Raw genomic sequence first — 18,055 nt, 5'->3', positions numbered from 1 at the left:
GTATCGAGTCTCTGCTTCTTGCAGGACTCTACTAACGAAGTATACCAGAACTTGCTCTTTCCTTTCTTGTACCAAGGCGGCACTAATGGCCTTTTTAGAGACAACTATGCAGACTATGAGGTCTGACTGAGGGTTCTGTTTAGACAAGAGTGGTGGTGTAGCAAGCATCGCTTTGAATTCTTGGAATGATAATTCACACTCCTCGGTCCATTGGAATTTGCGGGCCTTCTTCAACAGCGACATTATTGGCCTAGAATTGTCCGCCATGCATGGTAAGAAACGCACCAGTGATGTTATCCTCCCAGCCAAGCGCTGCACTTCCTTGACGTTGCGAGGTCTCCTCATGTCGATGATAGCCTCATCGAACACCTGCCTTAGGTCTTTGATGTGATCGTCCATGGAGTCAGACTTTACCACCATGTCGTCTACATACACTTCTAAACACTTCTCGATCTGCTAGTGGAAGATCTTGTCTGAGTCTTTGGTAAGTTGCCTCCGCGTTCTTCAAACCAACCGGCATGACTCTGTAATGAAAGTTAGCCGAGTCTATGATGGATGTTGTTTTCCCCTCGTCCGGTGGATACATGGGTATCTGATTGTACCCAGAATAAGCATCAAGGAAGCTAAGTATTTGATGGCTTGCTACCCCATCTACCAATGCGTCTATGTGTGGCAGGGAATAAACATCTTTCGGGCATGCCTTGTTCGGATCTGTGTGGTCGGTACACATCCGCCATTTGCCATTGGCCTTCTCGACCATTACCACATTGGCCAACCAAGTAGAGTACTTAACTTCTCTGATAAATCCCGCTTGAAGTAGCTTGGTTGTCTCTTCTTTTATCGCCTGGGCCCTTTCTCCCCCCATCTTTCTTTTCTTTTGGGCGATGGGCTTAGCGTCTCGGCACACGGAGAGCCGATGGCAATGGAAACTTGGATCGATGCCTAGCATATCGGCCGCCGTCTAGGAAAACAGGTCCGAGTATTGCACCAGAATTTGCTTAATGTCTCTCGCTTCGTCCGACAATAGTTGAGAACTCAAGTATGTGACATGTTCTTCATTTTTCCCGAGTTGAAACGAGATTGTCGTCTCAATCGGCTCAACGCGGTGCTCGTCTTCTATCCGGGGATCAAGCTCCAGGTCTATGACCGGTTTCTGTTGGCACACATCGCTAATGGCATTGACTTCCCATCTCGGCTTCAAGGTTGGCTGCATCTTTAAGATGGCGAGATAACATTCGTGGGCCGACTTTTGATCGGCGTGCAGAGTGATTATAGTTCCTTCTTCATAGGGGAATTTCATGGCTAGGTGTGGAGTGGAGACGATAGCTCGTAGCTTGTTCAGGGAGGGTCGACCCAATAGGATGTTATACGAAGTGTTAGCATGTACCACCACGTACCGCACTCTAATCATTCGCCTTTGCTGGTCATCCCCGAAGTAGGTGTATAGGTCTATCATCCCCCGAGTGTCTACTCTTTCACTTCCTTGATCAACAAACGTCTTTTTCACAATACAGTTGTTGATCTCCACACTGATGACCATGGGATCATCTTGCACTAGGTCGACTCCTTGGAAATCACGGTCGGTAAATGTAATAGGTGACATATGGATCGAAGCTGCCCGGTCTACGACGTTTACCGACTTGATTGCCCTTAAGTGTCTTTTACGGGCTGAGGACGTGCTTCCTCCTCCTGCGAATCCTCCCGCAATGGTGTTTATCACCCGTCTGGGTTGATTTCGGTCTTGTTGTCGGTTGCTTCTTTCTTGAGACCTGCTTCGTTCACGAGATCTGTCCCTCGGAGGTGCTCTGTCTCGGTTCTCTCTTCTGTATTCCCTTTTACTAGAATGGTAGTCATGCTTTCTTCTGTCCGAAGGTTGAACGAAGCTTTGAAGATGTCTGGCTTTGACGAGGTCTTCGATGCGGTCTCAAAATGCAGAACATTCCTCAGTGGTGTGCCCTCGATTTCGGTGATGGCACACTTTTATTTTATCCGCATGGGGCAAAGTCATAGCTCTTCGGGGTACAGCCAAGACTTCTGTGGCTAAGGCCTGCTCCAACACCTTGGCCCTACTGGTGTTCAGTGGCGTGTAGTGCATGTATCTTGGCCCCCTGTTATTCTTCTCGCGGTCAGGTACATCGCGGGGGCGGGATCTGAGGGCTCCTTGTCACTTTCTTTCTTTTCGTAAAAAAGGTCGGGTCGGTTTTGACTCCGAAACGCGGCCAATTCCTCCATTTGCATGTATTTTGTGGCCCTATGCCTCAAGTCGTCCAAGTCCTGAGGTGGCTTCTTACATAAGCTGTTGACGAAAGGGCCGGGCCTTAGTGCCGTGGTCAGGTGGTGCATTGCCACAACCGGGTCCAGGTCTCGAATGTCATTTTTCCGAACCTTTCCATGAAGGTTCTTAGAGGTTCCTTCTTCTCTTGGCGAATGTTGACCAGTGCGATTGAGGTGAGTTGATGAGGACGACTCGTGGCAAACTGTATCGCGAACCGGGAAGATAAGGTTGTGAATGAGTTTACCTATCCCGGTGGGAGTCTCGTGAACCAATTAAGTGTTGGTCCTTTAAATGAGGTGGGGAAGACTTTACACATGATAGCATCGTCGTCAGTATATAAACTGACTTGAGTAACGAATGCATCCAGGTGTTCCTCTGGGTCGGTGGTTCCGTCATACTTTTCTAAAGCCAAGTTTTTCCAATTGTCGGGCAGCCGGGCACCGACAATGTCTGGAGTGAAAGGCGTCTTCCCTTGCCTTCGTTGTTGATCCAAGGTCATCCTTGTTACGCCACCAGTCGGCCGGGGGGCCCTCGTCTCTTTGTACCATCTGAAGACTCCCCTAATCTCGGGTTGACTGAGCGTTGGGGGTACCATGGGATGGATGCCATGATCGGTTGTCGCTTCTAAGCTCTGCGTTCTCTTTTCTTAGGACCGACAACTCGTGGGTGTCTTTTTCTCGGAGCTTCTTTAGTTCCATCATTTTGGCCTTCAATTGCTCGATGCCCGATGATGGGTTGGGTGGTTGAGACCGGGTTACATAAGACTCCTCTACTCCTTCGTTATGATTCGTCTGTTGCCTGGGTTCTCGGGGCATACCGAGGTTGTGAGCTGCGGCGTTTTCCTGCTGACTTCTGGTTGCTACCATCTTGATGACTCAGGGTCGAGAACCGTTTTGGTTTTCGGCCCCACGGTGGGCGCCAAAATGTTCCTGCATAGAAACACTCCTCTTGTCGCTCCTGCCTGATGATCTTCCAAGTCTTCGGTGTCGGCCGAATACTGCCTCCAAGGGGTGGGGAGGGTACCTGCAAAGGCACTCCGACGATCAAGTAAGTGTTCGGTATAGAGCAATAAAGCTTTTATGCTAGATAAACCATACCTGTTCAATCAGTCCCATCAATACCGTATTTATAGTGACGTTCTTGGGCCTGGTGGGCTTTCTGGATTATTGGGCTAGTGCACAAGGTTTTGCACACTGATTACAGCTGACGTGGATGTGTTTAATGTAATTAATATCTATTTTTCTTTTTCTCATGGAAATTCGTTATAGCTGAATACCCATTCGATATGTTCATCGGCCGAGGGGGTATTCGGCATGTTCATTGACCGAAGGAGTATTCGGCCTTCCCCTTGGACGGAGGGGTATTCGGCCTTTTCCTTGGCCGAAGGGGTATTCGGCCTTCCCCTTGGACGGAGGGGTATTTGGCCTTTTCCTTGGCCGAAGGGGTGTTCGGCCTGTTCATTGGCCGAAGGGTTGTTCGGCCTTCCCCTTGGACGGAGGGGTATTCGGCCTTTTCCTTGGCCGAAGGGGTGTTCGGCCTTTTCCTTGGCCGAAGGGGTGTTCGGCCTGTTCATTGGCCTGAGGGGTTATTCGGCCTAAAGGGGGTATTCGGCCCATGAGGGTATTCAGCCTATGGTGGTACTCGGCCTATTCATTGACATGATGGGTATTCGGCCTGAAGGGGGTATTCGGCCCATGGTGGTACTCGGCCTATTCATTGGCCTGATGGGTACCCGACCTGAGGGGGGTACTCAGCCTAAGGAGGTATTCGGCCTATGGTGGTACTCTGCCTATTCATTGGCCTGATGGGTATTCGGCCTGAAGGGGGTATTCGGCCCATGGTGGTACTCAGCTTATTCATTGACATGATGGGTATTCGGCCTGAAGGGGGTATTCGGCCCATGGTGGTACTCGGCCTATTCATTGGCCTGATGGGTACTCGGCCTATTCATTGGCCTGATGGGTACTCGGCCTGAGGGGGTGTGTTTAGTGTTAACTTTGACCGGGTGGTGTGTAGTCCCAGTACAAAAGGGCAGACAAAGCAAAGAATGAACTCATAGATTTATATTGGTTCGTCTCAACCACTAACGTCCAATTCTTGATCTAACCACATCAAGTTCCACCATCTTATTAAAGATACAAGTATTTTTACCAAACCATTCTTGGCTCAACCCTAAGGATCCTTTGAATTGTTTCTTTAATTAAGCAACTACTAAGGTATTCTTACAAGTTTTTCCAAGCTCAAACAATAAGTATTTTTTTACAAACAAGCCTCTCCAAACTCAAACAATAAATATTCTTTTACATACAAGCCTCTTCATACCCAAACCCAATAACTTAAAGTTACAAGGGTTCATAAAGTTGTTTTGTCTTCCTTTTAAGACTCGATACAATAGGTTAAGTGCAAAGATGATTACATAAGAATGAAGAAATAATATATTGTCATCACCGATTGTTGTCTCTTTCTTTATGAACTTCAAACTTCCTTTTATAAAGTTTCAATGAAAATGACTGTTACAAATCTAATGAAGGACCATCCTTGAAAATCATAGGATTTTTGACAAGGTCTATAGTTAGGAGGTCAAAAGAAGCTAATAGAGGGGATGTGCTTCTTAGACATTTGCTTATCATGAGTATAAAACATGTGTTCTTCTTTTAGTTGCTTAGTCTTCTATTGTATAAAAAATAAAAGTAAATAAATAAATAAATAAATAAATAAACAAATAAATAAATAAATAAATAAATAAATAAATAAATAAATAAATAAAAAAAAAAAAAAAAAAAAAGAAAAGATACCAAATAAGATGCTTGAACTTGTTGAATCTTCGAATATAACGATCTATTAGGCGCTTTTTGGCGACCTAACACACTACAATATTCCTCACAAAATCTCAAGAAATACAGAGGAAATAGAAAGAGAAATTTTGAGCTCTAAAGGGTTTTGGACGAAATTTTCTCCCCCTGCCCTGAAAACTGTGCCCGAGACGTCTATTTATAGACGTCAGACCTGACCAGAACGGCCCGTTCCAAAATCGGAACAGCCCGTTCTGAAAATGGACGTTATGTGTTAAATGTGAATCTGGAACGACCCGTTCTACATTCAAAACGGTCCGTTCTAAAAGCGCAACGACCCATTCTGAAACTCGGAACGGCCCGTTCCAGATAAGGAAATTTAGCCCTTTTAACTGACTTGGAACGACCCATTCCCATTTTGGAACGGCCCGTTCTCAGTTAGGGTTGCTGTACTTTTTTGTAACTAGGAACGACCCCTTCCGAATTTGGAACGGCCCGTTCTGGGGTACTTAAGATTTTTTTTTTGGCTTTAAACTTCCTTGTTGTCACCTCCATACTTTGATAGCTCCTCCTCTTCATAATAAATGTCCATTTCATTATTTTTATTTTTTATTTTTATTTTATTTAATAATTGTATGTACATAGTGAATATGATTTGTTGTCTTTAAAATAATTATTTAAAAAGTATTTTATTATACAATAAATAATAATGTTAATTGAATAACATTTTTATCTTTAACATTATTTGGTTCTAGGAGTTTAATGACTAGTCATTTGCTAGCTTAAACTCTCCTGTACAAAACTTCTTTTTAAAAAAAAGTAAAGATATGTTGCAACCAATAACGTTAATTAAGTAGCACTTCTATTTTTAACGTTATTGGAGGGACTTATTGATTAACCATTTGCTAACTTGAATCCCTATGCAAAATTTATTTCTTTAGATAAAAATATTCATGTATACTTACTTTTATGGTTAATGATATTAATTGAGTAGCACTTCTACCCTTTCATATCATGTAAATCATAAAAGTTAATAGAATAATTATTCATTGTCCTAAGTTTTAAGCATAATTTAGCATCAACAAATAAAAATCAATAACATTGATTGAATAGCAATTCTATCTTTCATATTATTGGAAGGGTTTATTGATTAGCCATTTGCTAACCCAAATCCCTATAATTTTCTAATAAAAATATAAAAAAAAGGTTTTCTGAGGAGTAAATTAAATATTTATAAATTTATATAATTTTACGCAATTAATTAAAGGTACTGTTTTTACAGGCGTTGTAGGGTGCTAATACGTTCCCTATACGTAATCGACTCCCGAACCCAACTTTAATTTTAAAGATTACCTTTTAAAGGGTTTTCCAATGTTTTTCCCTTAAAATAAAATATTGGTGGCGACGCCATTGAAAAATAAATGTTAGCATCATCCCGTCGTGATCCCGGTTACGACATTTTCTGATGCAAAACATGTCTTTCTTTCCTTTTTGTAGAACTTTGATATTGAGGAAGTATTTTTAAAATTCAATTTGTTAAGAAAACATTTAGACATAATCAATTTCTTGTTTAGATATTGTAAATAGTAAATATTTAATGCATATATCTTTTTATAACTAAGGATTCATTTTATTTATTAACAAAATTATCTTAATGTAACGTACTTTCATCTTATACCAGGATTCGTCTTAGTAACAAATTGTGTCTTAGTAAAAGATTAATCTTAATTATTTTTAAAAACTTTATTCTATTGATCAAAATTCTTTATGTTTGTTAACAATAAAACTGAAGATCGTAAGAATCTAAGATTATTTTTTTGACCAAACAATATTAATTAAGATGGAAAAATAGTAAAAATGTAATTTTAAAAAAATAAAAATATAACAAATTTATTGTTATCAACTAGATAAATTACTTTTTTTAATATTGATAAATTAATTATTTAGATCTTATATATAAGAATGGAGGTAATACTATATTTTAATATATAAATTATATTTAAAATTGTATATAAGTATTTTTAAATATATAAATTATATTTTAAATTTAAGATAAATAATTTATATTACAATATATCTCTTTAATTAATGATAAATTATTTAAAAAATATTAAAATTTAGTTCATAAATAAATATGATAAAAAAATGAATTTAGATAAGAAGTTTAAATCAACACCTATATAATAAACACAAATTTTTATCTTGTACAATAATGTTTTGAGCGACTTTTCTTTAATGAAAGAGTTTGTAGAATTATTTTTAGTTTCTTATCTAATTTAGTTTTATTTATCAAAATTATTTATGAATTAAATATTAATATCTTAAAATAAATTATCAATAAATAAAAATATTTTTTTGTTACAATAAAAATTATTTACTACAAATCTAAAATATAATTTGTGTATTTAAAAATATTATATATATTAATTTTAAATAAAATTTATATATTCAAACATAATATTTATATATATAATTTATTATGAATTTTAATTATATGTAAATTTAAAAGAAATTATCAAATTAGTTAAATATTTTTTTACTAATTTTAAACATAATTTATATATTCAAGTATAATATATATATATATATATAATTTATTATAAATTTTAATTAACTTTTATATATTAAACATGAACCTCTAAAATATTTTGAAAGATTTTTTTTTTATGAAAGGAGTTTAAGAATTTTTTTAACTTTTTATCTAACTAGTATCTTAGTATATGCAATATACAATCATGTTTATTATATATAATTTAAATTTATAATAAACTATATATAAATAAATACTATGTTTGAATATATAAATTATATTAATAGACAACTTTTTAAAAATATATAAATTATATTTTAGATTTATGATAAATAATTTATATTATTATAAAAAGTTATTTTATTTATTGATAATTTATTTTAAAATATTAATATTTAATTCATAAATAATTATAATAAATAAAAATTAAATTAAATAAGAAGTCAAAAAAATCTCTACAAATCTTCTTCTTGAAGAAAATTCCCTAAAAATATTCTTGCACAAGATAAAGATTAATATTTAATATATATGAATTGATTTAATTTTTATTTATCTTAATTATTTATGAATTACATTTTGATATTTTAAAAATAAATTATAAATAAATAAAAAATATTACGTTATAATATAATTTTGTTATCATAAATCTTAAATATAATTTATATATTTGAAATTATTTATTTATACAAACTTTAAATATGATTTATTTATTTAAATATAACATTTATTTGTATATTTTATTTATTCTAAATTTTAGTTCTCATAATAAATATTTAGCCTTGAATTACATGAGATAAAATATCAATAAGTTTTAAAAGCGTCATCATTTTTTAATATATAACAAGTGATTATAGTGAGGTATAATATTGTTTTTAATTATTAATAATTTTATTTTAAAATATTAAAATTTAATTAATAAATAATTTAAATAAATAAAATTTTGTAACCAAAAAATAAATAAATTTTAAATTATATAATAAATTAAAATAATTCATAAAAATTTTCATGTTGAAAATAGCTCTAAAAAAATATTCTTGTACAAAGTTGTGTTTAATATATAGTGATTCATGTAAAATAATTTTTAGCTAATATTTTAGCATGTGTATTTTATAATTAAAATAATAAATTATATATATAAAAAATATTATATTTAAATATATAAATTATATTAAAATTTTATATAAATAACTATTTTAATATAAATTATAATTTCGGCTTAAAGATAAAATATATTATTTATATATTGAACATTGATCACTAACTTGTATGAGAGTATGAGAGTATTTTTTGAGAGCTTTTATGAGAGTACTTTTAAGAATTCTTTTAACTTATTATCTAACTCAACTTTTTATTTATCATATTTATTTATGATTTAAATTTTAATATTTTAAAATAAATTATCAATAAATAAATATAATTTTATATTAAAATATAAATTATTTTTATAAATTTAAAATATAATTTATATATTTAAAAAATATATATCTGTACAAAATTAAAATATAATTTATTATAAATTTGAATTATGTAAAATAAATATTCAACGTTAATTATAGACTAAAATATTATATATGTAAAAAATAAGTAAATTCTACATATATCATCTCATTGTTAAAAGTAATTTTAAAGTAATATCATTTTTTATTGTATAAAGTAATATTAAGTTAATATTGTAAAATGAAATTGACAAGAATAATACTAATAATTAATAAATATAATGTGAGTTGGAGAAAGAAAATCCACGATATTCAAGTGAGTTGGATTAATACATGATCACTAACTACTATTGAGTTTGAGCTGGTACAGTGGCAGGTGTTGTGTTTGTTTGGGATTGAATAATTTAGTATTAAAAAAGAAGAAAAAAAATGTTGTCACAACTCATAACACACTTGGATGACGGCAAAGGAAAGTGGTGAGTTCGTTGTTGTTGAGGGATCCTGGGCGTCCATTACAGTTCAAGCCTTTTTCAAGCTCTGGAATCAGGCCTGTGCTCGACACGACTCGATCACTGCTTTGGTTTGGTTTGTTACTCTCTCCTTCACCCACTCTTGTATTTTTTCTCCAATTTACAATTTACTGCTTTTAGATTTATTTCATATTACCCAACTGACTGTGGAACTAAGATAAAGAGAGCTGATTGACAATTTTTCTCTCAGAAAGTTTATGGAGCAATTTGATTTGATTGCTTATAGATCCAGTCTTCGATTCGCGATCTGAGCTGCAGAGTGCCAAATTAAAACCCTAATTGTGAACCTTCCACCGTAATTGGGGAATTTACCCTTTCCTTCAAAGGTGGCTCAGCCCTTGCGTCATGCCCTTGCGCATGTTAGGTTCTCCTCCTTACGTCTTCTTGAGATTGATGGTACTGGTAGTATGAGAGATATGCACCGAAATTCTACTGGTAGTACTAATAACACCAATACTAATAATAAGATACCATCCGCACTAAGGCTCTCCTCACCTCAACAATCTCTAAGACGCTTGGGATTGTGTTCCCAGATAGCAACGGGGGAGCACTCCTCTCCTATCGTCTTCCCCGAAAAACGTGCCAAAGTGAAGTCTTCTAGGAAGAGCAGCGTGCCTACTACCATTGATCAGGACATAACCAAGAATTTTGAGCATAGGATTGACATTGGCGGAGGTGGAGGAGGAGATGAGAAGTCTGATTTGCTAGGATATGTTGTACTCTCTGGAAAACTCGTTTTGGATAAGAGAAAGATTGCTACAAATAATAATGCTGATGCACAACAGACTTCCGATATCACCAACGGGAACGCCGTAGATGCCAAACTAACAAGCAAGGCCTTGGCCTGGGGCTCCCAACTGCTGCACCTTGACGATGTTATTTCGGTAAAGCATATGTTTCTATGTCAGATGCATGGCTGAATACTTTTGTGCTAGGTGCTAGAAGACTAATTATTTTTAGCCCATGTTCTAAACAGGTTTCTTATTATGCTGGTCTCAGACATTTCACAGTGCACTCGTACCCATTGAAAAAAGCTTCATGTGGGCTTTCTTGTTTTATAAAATCTCGACGAAGTCGCAAGGATTTCCGCTTTGTGGCTTCTAGCATAGAAGAAGCACTGCAATGGGTTGGTGGATTTGCAGATCAACAATGTTTCGTGAATTGTCTTCCTCACCCTTTACTGTCTTCGAAGAAGCAAGCATCCTCAGAATTACTTCATACTGATACCCCTCCTGAATTGCTCTTTAGATGTAAAACTCCACCTAAGATGCTTGTAATTTTAAACCCACGATCGGGCCGCGGGCGTTCAAGTAAAGTTTTCCATGGCATTGTGGAACCAATATTCAAGGTATGCTACACTCTTTCCTGTGTTCTATAACCTGCATATGATTGTTGTTATTTTCATCCTTGTGGTAATGTGCATGTTTTATGGTTTCAAATCAGCAATGAAATTAGAAAGGTTTACTGTGTAAAACAGCAGGACATTCTATATTAATAGCTATATTATGTGTAGTTTCTCAACGTCTGTCAACATATTGCTCTTTCATATTATTACTATTATTATCATTATTAATATTATGTCATTTCAGTCTCTGATTCCAATATTCAACCATATAGTTGAAGTACTTGCACTATTTTATTTATGACATGCAATAGACAAGATAGTGTAAAGCAGTGTGTGACTTTCTTACTTATATGTATGGCATGTACTGTGACAGCTTGCTGGGTTTAGATTGGAGGTAGTCAAAACAACATCTGCTGGTCATGCCAGAAATCTTGCATCAAGTGTAGACATCAGCACTTGCCCTGATGGTAAAATCATTTTCCTATAGTCTGAACATGTGTTGATTATTTACCTTTAAATGTTTCCTCATGTATACCACTTTTCTGATGTTTCTTCCAGGAATTATCTGTGTTGGCGGTGATGGGATAATCAATGAGGTCAGCACACTATTTTAATGATTTAGTTTTATTCCATGTACTGCTTTGTTGATGAAAATACTAACTTCTTTGTGTTTTACCTCTGAAAAGCCTTTCATATGTTGTTTGTGACCAGATTATAAGCTATTTAGGACTGACCAAAAAATATTGGCCACATTTCTTTTTAATTCCAGTGGCTCCTGGCTTCTTTCATCATCACATTAAATGTGATAGTGGAGTTATTAATTGCTTTGATAGGAACTGTATCAGATTCACACACACAACGCAGAAAATGATATATGTGGGGTCTAGTATGTGCATTTTAGTATGAAAACTAACATAGAATGGAAAGAAAACCCAATGACAGTGCAGAAATTCAATCATCTTGGTTCTCTATACAATTGCACCACTGATTCTTTCTTTTTGTCGCTCTCTCTGCTCTTATATCCACATGGATCATAGCAGAATTTCAGCCCTCCTTCCCACTATTCTGCCAAGCTGGTAGTTTGCTCAGCTGTGGTCATGTGTCCTGTGCCCCCTTGAGCATTTGATTTCCCACAGTCCATATCCGTCTTTTGCACATACACTTTAGTGATAGGAGGCTTGCTGTTCAAGGAGGCCAATGTGGAATAATCTGATGTTCAATAGCATACGTTACTGATCAGCTGTTGTAGAAGTATGTCTCGAGGCTTCATATTAGGTTTTCTTTAGATTCTTGTTTCTTTTATTTGTTTCTCCCTAGCACCTTCTCTTATTAAGAAAAGAGTATACAAATAATACAATACTTACTTAATATTAAATGCTGATCCTTGGGAATTTTTTGATCGAGTATCATAATTTTGGGATTGTTAACATGAAGCAAATGGCTATAAATGAGTTTCAAATTGGAAAAAGGTGTTACAATTTTACACGTTGGTAAATTCTGAAGTCTTCATTCTGCTTTCTTGATTTAAGTAGTCAAGTCAAGTATGAGTGGAAGAGATTTTAGTTTCTTTGCCAAAATGAAGATCTCAAGAAAAGACAGGATTCTGAACAAAATAAAAGCTTTTTATGTTAGAGATAAGGGTCTATAGAGTAGATGATGTCAAAAACTCACCTAAGGTAGTTTGGTCATTTAGGAGATCATCATTTTATGGTAGAGATAAGAGTCTATTGAGTAGATGACGTTAAAAACTCACCTAAGGTGGTTTGGTCATTGAGGAGACCATCATTGAAGACTCCAGTTAGAAAGCTTTGCTCTAAATGTAGTTGACAAAAAAAAAATCTTCATAAAAGCCTAGTGGTGATTTTTAATTATACAGCTGACTCCACTTAATAGGTTAAGCTTGGTTGTTGTTGTCGTACAGGAGAGATATGGGTGGTTGATAGATAACAGAGATGTGGAAAGCCTCAAAGATTAGAATATTTCCTACTCAAATATTCTCTCAACATTTGATATGAGAGCCATAATCCCTCCAAAGATCCTGGCCCGTGGATTAGCATCCAAATAATTAAGGTAGCCTACTTAAAGACTTTACAACCTGCAAAACCATTGGCAGAAAGGTTCTGTTTATAGAGATTCAGAGTTTTAACCTGTCATACCACTCTTAGTCACATTGATTTTCAAACCAGTGATCGGAGAGAACATCACCAAAATGTTTGCTTTCCTCCTTCAACAAGAGAATATTATGATTTGCAAGTTGGGGTGAAAAATCATAGCCTCATTTGAACCTGCTTTGCTACCCTTGATTATATACCAATTAACAGTCTTATAAATCATCCAATTGAGAACATCTATTAGAATATACAAGAAAGGAGAAGATGGATCTCCTATCATGAAGACAAATTGGATATCTATCATCGTTGTGTATATCTTCACTATAAATAAAGAATTGTTCCTTTCATAAGAATCTTATTAGTTACTCATAATTCATATAAATTGTTTCAAATTATTAATGTACCATGTATTGTCACAAACATGGTGTGTTTTGTACTCCATCATCTTTTGAACAGGGATATTAGATGTTGTGGGTTGTGCCTTTTGTAGGTGTACGGCTCTTAACACACAACATCATTAATAATGGGCAAGTTACATGACATTGTTTATTTGTAGGTTCTTAATGGTCTCCTTAGTAGAGACAATCAAAAGGAAGGAATATCTATACCTATTGGAATTATACCAGCCGGTTCTGATAACTCACTGGTATGGACTGTTCTTGGAGTTAGAGATCCAGTTTCTGCAGCAATGGCTATCGTGAAGGTAGCATTTTCTTTCGTTTTTCTCTTTTCAATTGATGGGCATGTAATTAATAACTTCATAGTAAAGAATAGGCATTGATTAGTTTGAAGTTCGTAACCATGTTCTAGATAGACATTGGCCATATTCTCATATTAAGATTTTTCCCATTCAGGCACAATTTGGTTGTCTCTTCTGATAAAATTGTTCGTTCATTGTCAACATTCACTTTCTTTCCAGTTTTTAATAACATGCTGAGGTTTCTCTATTTAGAGTGATCCATTTTAGCCTCATCTGCCTATAAAATACTATTCTAGTCATAGTCTCTTAGGAAAGCAAAAATAAGTATTGGATGTGAGGCATATTCTCCCCATAAATTGGACATGGCTCTTTGTGTGTGTGTGTGTGTGGAGGGGGTTACATCCTCCTCCTACTACAACCTGCATAGGAGGAAGGCTTCCAAATTTTTCTGCAAACTCGCTAGGGTTTGGGGTGATTTTTAATATTTACTTTTTGGGGATTAGGAGTATACTCAATGCCCTTGGATGAAAATTTTGCTTGCTTTGGTCAATTGCATCTCATTGTTCTCTGTTAAGTAAAAATAGAGTTTTGTGGTGACATGAATTAAATGCCTATGAGCATTTTCTTTTTTGGTTAAATAGGTGAACATTTTTTTGGTTTATACGTGACTTCTGTTTTCCATGTCAACAATTGTTTAGATTTCTTGATATTTCACTCTTGTTTCATACTTAATATACCCTTGCATTTACTTAATAGTTAATACACTATTTCTGTTTCTTGGTTCAGGGGGGTCTTACTGCTACAGATGTCTTTGCTGTTGAATGGATTCAGACTAATAAAATTCACTATGGATTAACAGTCTCGTATTATGGTTTTGTTAGTGATGGTAAGTCAATGCAGTGTATAAAATTTGCATTACTGTAGCCTTAATGTTGAATTTATTGTCACAAACCAACCATCCCAGAAGCTTAAGCTACTGGGTGAAGGTTTATGAATAATTTTTATCTCTAACATGGCTCCCCACACAAGATTCCTTTGGGCTTGAAGCATAAGCGATGCACAGGTCCACCTCACCATGTGTTGAAATTCAATTTTGGAAAATGGGCCAGGCAATGTTTTAATTCTTGACCACTTAGTCCTAGAGGTTTAGTACCATGTAAACCAATTGTTCTATGTGAAGTTTCCTGAATGGTTCTATTTTGATAAACTATTTAATTAAAGCCTTTTCTCTTTAGAAGCTGATAGGATCTTTTGGCAATTAATAGGATAGTTATATGAACTCTTATCTGCAGTACACATGGACAAGTCTGACAGTTAGTAAAATTGTGGGTTGGGGGTGGAGACCGAAGAAATTAAGGGATAGGTTCATTAGGAAGAATGGAGGGATTGGATGCCCGCATTTCGGCTCTCTTTGAAGATTTGCCATTATTGACCAATTTTACAATTGGAAGTTTGTAACCCTAATGATATTTTAACAATGGGCACTTGGTGGTGACTGAAAAATGTGAGAAAATAAAATGAGAAAAGGAAACGCTAGGAGAAAATAGAACCTTTATTTAGCATTTGAACTTAAAGGCAGCTGACGAATGCAGTGATACTATTATTAAAGTTTCAAATGGGAACTAATTGTTTTATGTGTTTTTCAGTGTTGGAACTTTCTGAAAAATATCAGAAGCGCTTTGGCCCACTGCGGTATTTTGTTGCTGGATTCCTCAAGTTTCTGTGCTTACCACGCTACAGCTATGAAGTTGAATATCTTCCTGCTTCAAAAAATGAGAGAGAAGGAAAGCTTTCTGGTGAAAAGGAAGTAGTTGACATGTCAGATCTGTATACTGACATCATGAGCAGATCGAATAAGGATGGAATGCCCAGAGCATCTAGTCTTTCAAGTATTGACTCAATAATGACTCCAAGTCGTATATCTGGTGGAGACCTGGATACCTGTAGTAGTACCCATGCGAGCACTGAACCTTCTGAATTAGTGCGCGGCTTAGATCCAAAGTCCAAACGCCTATCGTCTGGAAGGGGCACTGTAACAGCAGAGCCAGAAGTTATCCATCCGCAGCTGCCTCTTTCAACAACTCCAAACTGGCCAAGAACCAGATCTAAGTCAAGGAATGATAAAGGATGGACTGGATTGACCACAACACATGATACCTCTAGATGGGGAAATACTGCGACAAATGATAGGGAGGATATATCATCAACACTGTCTGATCCAGGTCCTATTTGGGATGCTGAACCAAAATGGGATGCCGAACCTAATTGGGACGTGGAAAACCCAATTGAGTTGCCGGGACCATCAGATGATACAGAAATAGGCTCTGTGAAGGAGGTTGCACCTCGTTTTGGAGATAAATGGGTTGTCTCAAAGGGACAATTTCTTGGCATTCTGGTTTGCAACCACGCATGTAGAACTGTTCAGAGCTCTCAGGTGGTTGCTCCCAAAGCTGAGCACGATGATAACACACTAGATTTGCTCCTGGTTCATGGGAGTGGAAGGCTGAGGCTGTTGAGATTTTTCGTGCTTCTACAAATGGGTCGACATCTTTCACTGCCATATGTAGAATATATCAAGGTAATAGCATTTATAGTTGTTTTATTTCAATATTATTTCGATGAAACTCTGTTGAAAATCACTGCTTAATTATTTTTCACGCTATATTCTGATGACTGCACTCTAGTAAAATTACCTTTAATGATGTAACTATGTATATATTCCAATCTTTTGCCTTAATTTTCGGAAGGCTATAATTGACAACTTTGATTAGTTTTAAACAGTGTAACATGTGTAGTTGAATTTGTTAGAGCGATGTCTTGGCCGGCATATGTAGCTATGTTATTTAGTGTGCAGAAGCTACGCATTCTCTTTTATCCTGGTAATTTGTGCATTGTATCTGTTCAATTTGTTTAAATGCTGCGTCCCTTTGGATGTAGGTAAAGTCTGTGAGGATAAAGCCTGGGAAGCACACTCACCGTGGATGTGGTATTGATGGTGAGTTTTTCCCACTCAGTGGACAAGTAATTTCTTCTTTGCTTCCAGAACAGTGCAGGCTTATTGGTCGCTTTCGTATATGATAACTGAGTTCTTTTCAATTCTTTCATGGGTTCTGGGATGTTCATGTACCTTCTCATGAGTCCAGATACCCAATTTGTCTTGCAAATTCCCCATCGCTGTAACAGCTGAGCTTTGTAAATCTTTTGTTCCGGTTATATGTATCTGTTGTCGCTTGTTTACCTGTCTTTATTTTGTTTTCATAAAAAATGAAAAAAAAAAACAGAAACAAGCTACACATTTGTGCATTTCCTGCAACAAGAGGCTGAATGTATTGCTGATCACCATTTCCTCGAATTGATCAATTGATTTTCTCAAATCCAAAGCTTTTGATTGTCACCCTGATTCTCAATATCTGGTTGTCATGTTTGGTCTCGTCCATTTACTGTTCTAGACATGGTGTAAAAGTCGAGAAGGTGTCGGGCCTACATTCGATTTCGAAGTTCATACTAATTTTCATCTTACACAAAGCATATTTGGATTTAAAAAACACTTAAAAGTGATCAACCATTCAGCATCAATCAATGGTGAGCGAGGTACGAATGTTTATGTAGAAATCCATTATGAGTATTTCAACAGGTTCCATAAATTATAAAACAGTGGTAAAAACTAGAGTTCCGATGGCCAAAGATAATATCTTCGGGCCCGTTTAATCAGTTAAACTGCAAGACGAATAACGAGTATGTGGATCTTTATCTAAGCATCTTTTTCCTTTTTATTTTATCATTTCTTTATTATCTCATTCTTTTTTCCTCTTTTACGAGTCACCACTCAAAATAAAATAGGAAAATAAAGCACTTTATTTTTAAGAAAATACTACAGGAAGTATTTGACTACAAAAATAAAATAATATTATTGGAATGGAAGAGAAAGACACCATTAAAATAGTGTTACTTTTATTACACTTGTACAGACAGAAAATATTCAGAGTACATATATATAGGGAATTAATTATCTATATACTGTCAGTGTCATATCTTTTAAAGTTATTTATTTTATTAAATAAGCAACTTATATGATATTATTAAAAGATATGATTGGTTGCCAGTGTAAAAAAATTTTACACTGACAGTGTATAGGTAATTAACTCATATTATATATATATATATATATATATATATATATATATATATATATATATATATATATATATATGAGAAGGGTTCAAACGACACCGGTGTAATTTTTACTAAGTGTTACACCGCTCAATAACTTTATATTAAATGTGAATTTTAAAAATCCAACCGTTAGATTGAAAGTTCATATCTCTTAGATCATATA

The 18,055-nt window shown here is 35.4% G+C and overlaps 1 protein-coding gene across 3 annotated transcripts; it reads left to right on the top strand.

Annotated features, from left to right (window-relative positions):
* The first annotated feature begins 9,440 nt into the window (after positions 1 to 9,440).
* Positions 9,441 to 17,113, top strand: LCBK1 (long-chain base (LCB) kinase 1). Of its 3 annotated transcripts, none has more exons than XM_020351135.3 (9): positions 9,441 to 9,618; positions 9,790 to 10,447; positions 10,540 to 10,911; positions 11,282 to 11,375; positions 11,467 to 11,504; positions 13,576 to 13,722; positions 14,506 to 14,605; positions 15,366 to 16,297; positions 16,657 to 17,113. In XM_020351135.3, the coding sequence occupies exons 2-9, from the start codon at positions 9,971 to 9,973 to the stop codon at positions 16,795 to 16,797; spliced, it is 2,301 nt and encodes a 766-aa protein (XP_020206724.1). In that variant the 5' UTR covers positions 9,441 to 9,618; positions 9,790 to 9,970; the 3' UTR covers positions 16,798 to 17,113. The 3 variants fall into 3 exon arrangements, with proteins under 3 accessions (XP_020206724.1, XP_020206723.1, XP_020206721.1); XM_020351134.3 differs by having other exon boundaries at positions 9,758 to 10,447; XM_020351132.3 differs by having other exon boundaries at positions 9,754 to 10,447.
* Positions 17,114 to 18,055: the final 942 nt, after the last annotated feature.

The sequence above is a fragment of the Cajanus cajan genome, chromosome 2 (genome assembly GCF_000230855.2).
Source record: "Cajanus cajan strain Asha chromosome 2, NIPB_CcT2T_4, whole genome shotgun sequence".
NCBI lineage: Eukaryota > Viridiplantae > Streptophyta > Magnoliopsida > Fabales > Fabaceae > Cajanus > Cajanus cajan.
The sequence above is the reverse complement of the archived record's forward strand: the minus strand, read 5'-3'. Positions and strand labels throughout refer to the sequence as shown.

Excerpts from the sequence above, each read along its gene's own strand:
- LCBK1 (XM_020351135.3), top strand. The coding sequence starts at position 9,971 with ATGAGAGATATGCACCGAAATTCTACTGGTAGTACTAATAACACCAAT. Across the intron at positions 10,912-11,281 it reads TTGTGGAACCAATATTCAAG|CTTGCTGGGTTTAGATTGGA; the intron begins GTATGCTACACT and ends GTACTGTGACAG. Across the intron at positions 14,606-15,365 it reads TTATGGTTTTGTTAGTGATG|TGTTGGAACTTTCTGAAAAA; the intron begins GTAAGTCAATGC and ends TGTGTTTTTCAG.